This window comes from Mytilus edulis, chromosome 6, assembly GCF_963676685.1.
Source record: "Mytilus edulis chromosome 6, xbMytEdul2.2, whole genome shotgun sequence".
In the NCBI taxonomy this organism is placed as follows: Eukaryota; Metazoa; Mollusca; class Bivalvia; order Mytilida; family Mytilidae; genus Mytilus; species Mytilus edulis.
Window position 1 is genome coordinate 67,971,910 of NC_092349.1, and position 11,597 is coordinate 67,983,506.

The 11,597-nt window shown below is 32.2% G+C and overlaps 1 protein-coding gene and 1 long non-coding RNA gene across 2 annotated transcripts; one reads left to right on the forward strand and one right to left on the reverse strand.

The window, feature by feature from the left end:
* The first annotated feature begins 386 nt into the window (after window positions 1-386).
* LOC139526791 (uncharacterized) lies at window positions 387-1,450 on the forward strand. Its single transcript, XR_011665177.1, has 2 exons — window positions 387-766; window positions 1,321-1,450. It is a non-coding gene; the product is annotated as an uncharacterized lncRNA (long non-coding RNA).
* A 2,744-nt stretch (window positions 1,451-4,194) lies between these two features.
* Window positions 4,195-9,821, reverse strand: LOC139528221 (uncharacterized). Its single transcript, XM_071324105.1, has 3 exons — window positions 9,644-9,821; window positions 5,451-7,146; window positions 4,195-4,571 (listed from the first exon to the last, which is right to left on the reverse strand). Exon 2 carries the CDS (start codon window positions 6,931-6,933, stop codon window positions 5,455-5,457), a length of 1,479 nt encoding a protein of 492 aa, XP_071180206.1. The 5' UTR covers window positions 6,934-7,146; window positions 9,644-9,821; the 3' UTR covers window positions 4,195-4,571; window positions 5,451-5,454.
* Between the last annotated feature and the right edge of the window lie 1,776 nt (window positions 9,822-11,597).

Here is an 11,597-nt window from a genome sequence, read left to right on the forward strand (position 1 = left end):
AGTAGGTCTAAAAAAATATTCCCTTGAATTTGACAGTTGTAGAAAATTAACCCTGCATTTCAATGCACTTAATTTTTTCTGAGTCATAAACATGTATATTGGGTGTTTAAAAGCATCATTCCTTTTTGATTTGATGGTCTTATAAAATATTTTGGAAAGTTCAGGTTTCATAGTAACCAAAGTAGGTAACCAGTATATAACAGTGTAAAAATTGGGTTGTTTACTTCCGGTGATGGTTACTTTCTTATATGCAATGAAATGTCGTCTGAAATTTTCACTGTCGCACTGGAAAGGATTAAACTTTATACATGCAAAGTATTTCTTTAATTAAAATAAAGCTAAATACTGTACATTTTTTTTAAAGTGCCGATTTAACAAATACTAATAGGGGAAAATCAATGGTGGTATTACTCCTATTTAGGGAAACTACATGTGCACTCGTGACCTTATTGTACTTTCATTTTTAAAAATTATTACTAAACCGGTTCATACATTGTAAACATGGACTATTCGGAATGGATTGAGACACAGAAAGCACGTTTGAGGTAAAATTGTCTTGAAATGGGGGTTTACGGGTGTTTGCTAAGTCAAATGGGTGGACAGACAAAGCTGTATTCAGTTTACTGTGTCAAATTTTAAATCACCCTTACAGTCTTGTTTATACAACATGTGAATTTTCATTTCAGTATTAACCATGTTCTGAAGAGCAGTTTGTTGAAAAATCTTATATGTGATTTTGGTCTGCAGATGACACTTTAGCATTAAAGTATGTATCAACTAATGTTATGTTTCTTTGTGTTTAGGCCGCAAAAGTTAACAATTTGCCATGGTGCTGTCTGCATTTTACACTGTCAAAACATCATCTAAACATTTATTTGCCCTGGATTTATACACATCAGAATCCGGTCTCATATACTTAAACTTTATAATTTTTACCATTTTTTTACCAGCATTCCAAGGGACATAACCTTTTTTAAAAACATTTTGAGGTATTTTTTTATTACTCTTTCTCACCATTTTCTAATATAAAATACAAGAAAGGGGATTCTTGTGTAAATATATTAGAAATATACTGTTATAAGTAAATAAAAAGACTTTGATACCAGTGACAATAAATGATTGACTGAAAGGGAACCGTTATTTGTCACACTAGGGGAACAGACCAAAAACTCAAGTTACACATAAGGGCTTATAGAAACTTCCGTGGAGACTGTTAACATTTATAGAGACAATTCTTTCAGCTCAAACACTTTACTTATTGATTTAACACTACATTTATTATATTTTTTTGGGGAAAATAATCACATTTTGTTTTTTTAGACAAAAGATATCAAGTTTTGATGAAAAAAAGAAGGAAGAAGGAAAAATGGACCAAAACAGACCAAAACAGACCAAAACAGATCTTCAAATGAACTCTAAAAGGTGCAATAAAATTGTTTATCATCTTAAAGTTGTCTTTTGTGTCCTATTTAATTGTTGGAATGCATAGATCATGAGTATATCATACTATATTATCAAATATTAGTCAACACGGCATTTTATAATGATACACTGAAATTAGGATTTTTAGAAGAAATAAGACTGAAATCGTCGTAGGATATGGCCTTCCATTATTGTGATTTTCTCTAAAACTATAGCTCTGACTGAGACAAAACTTGACAGTTATGATTGAAATAACTTGCAATTGGAGGGGAAAAATTACATTAAGTTTATTCGACATTTAGGTATTCCTTAGGTGTAATACCACCAAATCATGGTACGTCACATCCGGTTGTATACGAAAGTAGGTCTAAAAAAATATTCCCTTGAATTTGACAGTTGTAGAAAATTAATCCTGCATTTCAATGCACTTAAATTTTTCTGAGTCATAAACATGTATATTGGGTGTCTAAAAGCATCATTCCTTTTTGATTTGATGGTCTTATAAAATATTTTGGAAAGTTAAGGTTTCATAGTTACCAAAGCAGGTAACCAGTAATTAACAGTGTAAAAAATGGGTTGTTTACTTCCGGTGATGGTTACTTTCTTATATGCAATGAAATGTAGTGTGAAATTTTCACTGTAGCACTGGAAAGGATAAAACTTTATACATGCAAAGTATTTATTTGGTTGAAATAAAGGTAAATACTGTACAATTTTTTTAAAAGTGCCGATTTAACAAAGACTAATAAGGGAAAATCAATGGTGGTATTACACCTTTTTAAATTGTCATTTCGGCGCCTTTTGGAGCTGACTCTGTAGTATGGGCTTTGCTCGTTGTTAAAAGTCGTACGGTGACCTATAGTTAATTTCTGTGTCATATTTTGTCTTTTTGGCGACAAACCACATCTTCTTTTTATAATCAATTAACCCCTGAAAGAGAAAAAAGAGAGTAGATGGAATGAACATTTCAAGGAAGTTTTAAAACAAATCAACCAGAAACAACAGCAAATATACCCATTGCTGAACATTACCTTGAAGTAAACATATAAATTCCATCAAAATCAGAGATTATTTGAACAGTACAGAGCCTTTAAAACAATAACACACCTGGAAACCATAAACTATCACCAGAACGATCAAAATCAGATCCAGCCTTATCTGCGCACATTCTACACACACCATTCTAAAAGATTGTCAAAATATCAAGGATCCTAAAAACTGATCCGAAGGTAACATTATAAAACTAGCTTAGAAAGGCGATCTCAGAATCTGCAATAACTAGAGAGGAATCACCTTATTAACAGTCCCAAGTAACATTTTCAGCGAAATATTACTAGATAGTTAAAAACAGTAATCAACAACAAACTCAGAAAACATTAGGAAGGGAAAGAATTGTTACCACGATATTAGTGCTACAAAACACTATGGAGCAGTTCAAACAATGGCAGAGACAACTGATAACAAACTATATAGACTTTGACAGCATACACACAGGATGCTTCTTAAAGATCTTACGAAACGTAGTACAACATCAAAATGTGTTAAACATAATTCAGATGCGCTTTGATGTGTTATGTGACGATACTTAGACACCTCAATAATTGAATGAGGTTGCTTACGTAACGTTCGGTTCAAAGAGACTAATGAATTGACAAGTCGATACAAATATTTTATGTTTATTTCATCCAAGAAAAAAGTGAACAAAAAATCAAATAATGAATAGAAATACTGCTAAGTTGTTACTTCAGGGTCAAGGACAAGAACTGTGCAATTGGGTTAATAAACTTAAATAATGCAACAAATGCTCTACAGATTCCTGAAAAGAAGTTATTTAAAGAATGTTTTATCAATAGCGAGACGGATATAAATCGTTTCTCTGTCCGAACACGGTTGTGTAGTTGTATATCATAAACATTTTGAACACTCAACTTTAGTATCGGATTTTATCATGAACATAGAACAGGAAACGTCGATGTAACCATACATTTAATAACCGGGAAATTCTTGAGGTTTGGAGAAAAGATAAAACGAAATCATTTATGCATTGAACTTTTAAAAGACGAGACGTTTTCATTCAAACGCATACTTTGAATGCGTATGATGGGGGAAGGATGCAAATACACTCCTAGTTTTGGATTATTTTTTTTCGAAATAGTTCCCTATTTTGACAATTACTTTCAACGCAACAGTAACTTAAGTAGAAAGTTGAAAAATTCATATCAATTTTAGCAAGGAAAAGACAACAGCATTTATTATTTCTAATTGATATTTAATTGTCATCTCATTTTATAGATAAAGGATAATAACACTGGACTTCTTTTGAAGTTTGACATTTATAAGTATCAATAAAGAGGCATTTGAAAAGTATATTCGTTATTTAATGATAACTATTAACAACTTGATCTGCATTCATACGCTATGTGCACTTCCTCATAATAATACCGAACTCCGCGGAAACTTCAAAATGGCAAAAACAAAAGCTCAGACACATCAAACGAATGAATAATAACTGTCATATTCTGGACTTGTTACAGGTATTTTTTATGTAGAAATTGGTGGAACACATTTGGTTTATAGCTAACTTAACTTCTCACTTGTATTACAGTTCCATCAAATTACATTATGTTGACAACGATGTGTGAACAAAACAAACAGACATAATAGGTAAAAATGATAAAAAGAGGGGTACAACAGTCAACGTTGTTTTAATCACTGTAAAAACACACAAATATGTATCAATGAAACAAAAAAGGGCATAAAACAAAGAACACTAAGCAAGATTTTAAGACAAAAATACAAATATGTACTGAGGCACGTCAAATGGATATCGCATAAACTACACAACACTGTAAAAGTAATATCCAAAACGATAAATAAAGTTATTTAAATAATGATACAGCTACTTTGTTATACTTTCTTACAAAGAAATAACCGTATAGCGGTTACATAAGTTAAATATAAAACGTTCATCTGGTACAGCAAAATTGTCATTTACATAAATTATATCATTAATTTGTCCAAATCTTTACCGGAACATAAAACCCACAATCAGCATAAGTTGTATCGGTTTTACCATCTCCACTTAATATATCACAGATGATTTGTACATTTGTATATTAAAAGCTTTACGTCTTTTAGTTGAAAAAAACCTGAAACGAAGCAAATTATTGATGAACATATATTTAAATTTATAAACGGTGATGCAGTGCTGGACATCTTTAAATTAAAAAATTCAATTAAATGACGAGAAATTTATGAACAGGCAAATATATAAAAAAAAAATAGTCAGTTCTCAATTTTGTTTACAACAGGTATATTCAACAGTAACAAATGAAAATTTAGCATACACTTACCACAAGTTGATTCAATTTTTCATACTTTGTTGACCATGTTTCGAATTGACCGTTAAAGTGTTTCAATTTCGCCATAATACTATAAGGATTAGGGTAGTTCCTTGGTTTTCCATATCCCCATCTCCCCAAATGAATATTACCTTATGTTATGGTTGGATGGCTATTTAACAGCCGAAAAACATCCAAATAAAATGTATATTCAGAATGAAAATATATTAGAGCGATAAGAATATGAACCCCGCTTTGAACTATTCCAACGCTTAGTAAACAGTTCACAAAAGACTATGTTACCCTACCCGGACTCATTAGTCTGTCTACTTGTCAACCACTCTTTGTTCTCACAAGTTTTAATTTTTTGGTTGAATCTACGATTTTCCGCACTCAATGCAAACACGCTATCACTAGAATAACGAATCTGTGTCGTCATATTGTTTAAAACTATCATTATATTTTGGTGTAAGCTTTTGAAAATACTAAACAGAAGGCATTATATTTATATAAGAAGAATAAAACCGTCGTATTTCCTGTCGAATTTCTGATGACTCAAAGTATTGCTGCTTTCCTTTTTGTATTAACAGAAATACTAGCATTGACATATGTATTGTACCTTTGCATTACAAATATCAACTTATTAAGGTTAGTTTGCCAACAATAAAACACTATAATAATACTTACATTTTCAAAGTTGCCATATTTCTATGTTACTTCCCCTATCGGTAATGACAAGTATTTGGTTAGTTGTTTTGTCACATGCAATGCTTAACGGATTCTGTAAATTTTCAATTATTGCATTCGCTGTTTTCGAATTGCTATCAAATCTCATGATTGCACCATTAGTTTTATCACTGTAGTATAATCGATCATCCTTGTCAATAGTAATACCTCCAATATCACAAGTTTTATCCCCCCTCTCCGCTAAAACAACTCCCTTTTGATAATTTCTGGAATCTAACTTACAAATTTGCTTATTGTCAGACACATACACATCGCCTTTACTATCAACACAAATGCTACTTGCGTGAAAGCCTATACGTTTTATTTTGATAATCGATCCATGTATATGTGACAGAATAAGTATTGTCTTATCAACTGTATATACAACGTTATCTTGATAAGCAACACAATCTGAAAACGATTTTAGAATATGTTGTTTCCCTTTTGTTGCTGTGTTGACGAGACTTATGCCATTTTTACCCATTGCCACAAGAAACGTTTTATCATCAACGGCAAAAACGTCTTCAGGGAAGTCACTTAAATTAATGCGATCTTTACTTTTATTCATGATATTGTAAGTCCATATTGCGCGTTCATTGCCTACCATTAAAATATCCCTTTTGGGGTTCCAACAGCTGTTAGATATTCTGGCATCTTCTCCCAAATCCAATTCTGTTGAATCGTAGCAATGGAGACGATATGGTGCCGTTCTCATTCGGACTGAATCTTGCATGCCTCTATATTGTTTTGAATATATCAATGTTTGCTCCTTTACCTCGAGCTTAACTTCTCCGAATGTCTTCACCATTTCTTTTAGGTTATTAACTGTATCTCCCTCGGAATATGACAATTCGAATATGTTGAGTGCTTCTTGAAACGTTTCAAAGAAAGATTCTTCTTCACATTGAAAGCGATCGATATTCTTTGCTGCAATGAAGGTACAACATTCGGAAGCATGTTTTGTTGTTAAATGAAGAGTGCTCTGTAAGGACGAGAGTGTATTGCATCTCTGTTGGATAATTTCTATGTGTTTAGTCATTTGTGTTCTACATTGCTCGTAATAACGGTCTAGCTGATTTCCAATTTTCTCTTCTAATTCATTTAAATACTCATTCATGTCATTTCGGAAATCGCTTACTTTGGTCTTTATAAGATATTTTTGAAAATTTAAATCGGTTAAATTTAACTCTTGTTTCTTTATCAACCGTAGATAATTTGTCTGCCAATCAGCAAGCTTTCTTTCCAAATCATTTACTAGTACTGATGCACTATCATGACACCCTTTTGCGGCTTTTTCAATACTCTGGACCTCTGTGCAATGTATATGTTTTTCTGTCGTGCAAATTGGGCAATAAATTTCGTCGTGGAATTTGCAGTGTAAGAAAGAATTTTGAAAACATTTATTGATACACCTGCACGGTCCAGTTATAACAGATGTTTCCATTTTGTCTGCTTCTGATATAGAAATAATGGAATGAAGTTTTCCTAAATGAATTTCTCTACATTCGGTACATATCGGTTTCAAACAAACAAAACTTCACTATTTAGCTATATTTTTGTTTTCTGAACTAGGGCAACACTAACACAATGTGTTAGTTGATTCTGACATAGACATGATAAATTCTCTGTCGCGAATAATGTGCTCGTCTATTAAATCCTGTTGATATAAAAGGATACGTGGTATGATAAACTGTTTATAAGTATCTAGTTATTAGCAATAAAAATCTAAAATGTCTAAAATCTAAATAGACACCCCAATCAAGGATTACACTACTAAATGTGGATGCAGCTAAGTCGTCCTGTAAAGCAAAACAGGATATCAAAAGGAACAAATATACCGAACTCTGAGGAAAATTCTAAATGTAACGTCATTACGCAAATTTCAAAATCAAGAGCTCAAACACATCAAATGAATGAATAACAAGTGTCATATTCTGACTAGCATTGCTACAGGTGACGTATCTATTGTATGTGCTGAACCATATCGAAAAATCAGTCATGCATTGAATAAAAATGGACTGTAATATCAGATTTTTATAGATCAGTGTATGGATGCAAAATGTTCTCACAAGAAATTTTAAGAACTCTCCTTTTTTGTAACTCGAGAGGATTCTGGTATATGCTGTTGTAATTATTGATGGGGTAAAACTCGTGATTTGGCATCAAATTTCAGTAGTTAAGCGTTACTGTATTTTTTTCTTCAAGAGGCCAATATAAAAAGGGGAAGGGTGACATCATTTTAGTCTCCACTAGTGTTAACTGTTAATTTTATCAATGTGTTACTTCCTCAGTCATTTTTTTCGCAAGTAAATTACGCTTTATACCATCAATTTGTTATCATATAACTACCAATTCGAGAATAGAAATGAGGAATATGTCAAAGAGACAAAAACCCGACCAAAAAGCAGATGACAGCCGAATGCCACCAATGGGTCTACAACGTAGCGAGAACATCCCTCACCCGGAGATCGCTTCAGCTGGCCTTTAAAAAATTCTGTACTTGTGACATGGACGTCATACTTCACTACAAAACAGAAATGATTAACAAAGGCCAAAATATCTTGACTTGGGACAGGCGCAAAAATGCTTTATATGCTTTCGTTACTGTCTTTCATTTGAGAGTTATTAGAAAAGTATATTGAACGACAACACCAAATTGCAATAAAGACCGATAGTTACATCACATATATAACCCTGTATTCTGTAATTATCATTATATGCCGAAACAAAACTTACTGATATGTATTCAACGCTATCAAAATGACATGTAATGATGTCCTATCAACATGTTAAATAAGGACTTTAACACACGCTCTGTAACATCGAGCTTTGTTTTTATCTATGATTCATAATTATTTGATTGTACTTTGGTATTATAATCTTAATTCTGTTTTAAATCAGATAATCTATACAACAATACTGTTGATTGTCGCATTCCATACATTGTCTATGTTATGTTGTCGCTTAATTTTTACAGCTTGTATTATTTAGGGCAGTTTAAATAGGATTTATAAAACCACCATTAAACATGCCATCTTTAATGACAACATTATCGTTACTATATCCCTTACAACCTTTTTTAAGTTCAGTATTTCTGTGATTTTAATATTTATTTTTTTAAGGGGATTAAGCTATCCGTCCTTTTTTCAACTTTTATTTATAACATACTCAAACGTATATCCAAAATGCAAAAAATCCACAATAATACACTTATTATCAATGCATGATTCCGTTACAATGTTATAGAATTCCATGCGTATTTTAGACAAGACGCTATTTATTCAACCATTATGATGATCTCTGAAGACTACTGGCGGTCTTATGACTTTATGTAAACACGAATATTACATGTTTTAACAGACAGACAATGAGTGATATTGTATTCTAACAGGTTTTCTATGTGTGTTTGTAGGTAACATAGTTTTTAATGTAAAAAGTAAAATCACAAAAATACTGAACTTAGAGGAAGATCAATTGGGAAAGTCCATATTCACAAGGCAAAATCAAATAACAAAACGCATCAAAAACGAATGGACAAGAACTGTCATATTCCTGACTTGGTACAGGCATTTTCAAATGTAAATCATCGTAGAGCATTTTAATATTTTTGACGAATCGGGCAACTAAATTGGTTTTCAAGGAGGCTCCCGTGTTTGTTTTATTTAGCTTTCAATGCTGACATTCTTTCTGTTTTATACTGAACATGCATGAATACAAATTAAAATTGGTAATATTGTTGACATGCTAGCCAGAAATACACTTGCTAATTATAATAATTTGACGGCTACTGTGTGATAGTAAAATGCTTTAACTTAAATTTTGCACTTTACCAATGATTGACATCAAAGATATCATCTTTCTGACATGATTGTTTCATTATTGATGTAGTTGTAAGTATGTACATTTGCATACAAAGATATATTACTAACACATAATAACAGCTGCATACATTTAGTTGTTATTAATCTACCGATTGCGGATATAATAATTTTTAAGCTTATCATATATAACGAAACTAAAGATTTCCACAGCATATGAAAAAGAAAAAGAAAACCCGATCATCCTTAAAACTATAACAAACTAAGTGTTTTTTGTCTATTAATAGAAACCATGTGCACTCGAATCGGCCTCTTATAGTCATATAATTCACTTACTATTTGAAAGTACTGTCATTCAATCCATTCAAACATATTTGATGATATGTTATACAATATATTAGTGCAATAGCGTTTATCTTGTATTTCATATCAAAACTTCCCGATAAACCTAGTATGTTAGCTGAATGCAAATATCACAACTTTGTACGAACTGATAAAAATGTATCATGTAATTATATTGAGTAATTCAATAATATATATTAACAGAAAAACGAATCTAAACTCACAATATCAATTGCCCAATAAAGGCAACACTAGTATACGGGTGTTCAAAAGTCATAAATCGATTAAGAGAAAAAAAATTGGGGTTACAAACCAAACCGAGTGAAACACATCAACTATAAGGGAAAACAAAGTAACAACCGGAACACCGAAGTGAAACAAAAATAAACACCAACAAACATAGAATGAACTATTTGATAGCAACTGTCATATTCCTGACTTGGTACATGACGTTTTAAAACACCGACAACATATTTGTACAATTTAGACAAATATTCAAACAAGCTGTACGTTTTCTGACATGAATATATATTTGGCCAGTGTTTAGAAAACACATTTCGTTTACATTTTGACTCGAGTGATGTATGTTCTTGGTTTTATAACTAACGTTGTTATATTTATCAGGTATTTGGTTACATTAGATATGATAATACAATACCCCTAAATTATCAACTAAAGAAAAAGAGAAACGGACGATATCAAAGGGATATTCTAATTGATATTGCATGGCAAAATCGACGACGCTGACGGCTTTTACCTCCCTGACTACCAATGAGGGTTTTGTGTGGTTGATAACTAGAGGCCCTGAAGAGCCTGTATCGCTCATCTTGGTATAGGTACATATGAAACAAAGGACACAGATGGATTCATGACAAAATTGTGTTTTGGTGATGGTGATGTGTTTGTGGATATTACTTTACTGAACATTATTGTAGCTTACAATTATCTTTATCTATAATCTATAATAAACTTGGCCCAGTAGTTTCAGAGGAAACTAGTTTGTGAAAATTTACAAAAATTTACAAAATTTACGAAAAATTGTTAAAAATTTCCTATAAAGGGCAATAACCCATTAAGAGGTCAACTAAAGATTTTGGTTATGCTGACTTTTTTGTAGATCTCACTTTCCTGAACATTATTGCATTTTACAGTTTATCTCTATCTATAATAGTTTTCAAGCTAATAACCAAAAACGGCAAAATTTCCTTAAGATTGCCAATTCAGAGGCAGTAACCAAACAATGGATTGTTTGATTCATCTGACAATGTCAGAGCAGATAAATCTTGACCATGTCAGATTTGTTGTAAATGCTTTGGTTTCAAAGATATAAGCCATAATCTACATCTTACTCCTACGTTCTATTTTTAGCCAAGGCGGCCATCTTGATTGGTTGGCCGGATCACTGTTCCAATCTTTACACTATATACCCAAAATGATGATTGTGGCCAATTTCGGTTAAATTTTGCCTAGTAGTTTCAGAGGAAAAGATTTTTGTAAACAGTTAACGACGACGGATGACAAGTGATGAGAAAAGCTCAATTGGTGCTTTTGGCTTTGTGAGCTTAAAAGCGATATAAATTGAAGAGCACGAAACACAGCAACAAAAATCCTACAAAAAACGGAGTTGAACTCAGGTGCTCCGAAAGGTTAAACAGATTATTCTTTAAATGTGGTACCCGTCGTGTTTCTCATGAAGGTACAGATCCGTTGATATGTCTACGGCAACACACCACAGTTAAGCGTGTTGTTTCGCAGTTTGTCCGCTGTGGCTTTTTCAAATATGAAAGCTAATGTGCAATGAATTCATTTATGGATGACTGAAGATTATTAAAGTACCCTTCATAAAAGGTTTATAGGAACATTAAAATTATGTAATGTATGTAACATGGGTTGTTTTGTATATGACCGTATTTTCATATCCATACCATTGGTCCGGCAATTATTGTTA

Coding starts and splice junctions, on each gene's coding strand:
- LOC139528221 (XM_071324105.1), bottom strand. CDS start 6,933: ATGGAAACATCTGTTATAACTGGACCGTGCAGGTGTATCAATAAATGT.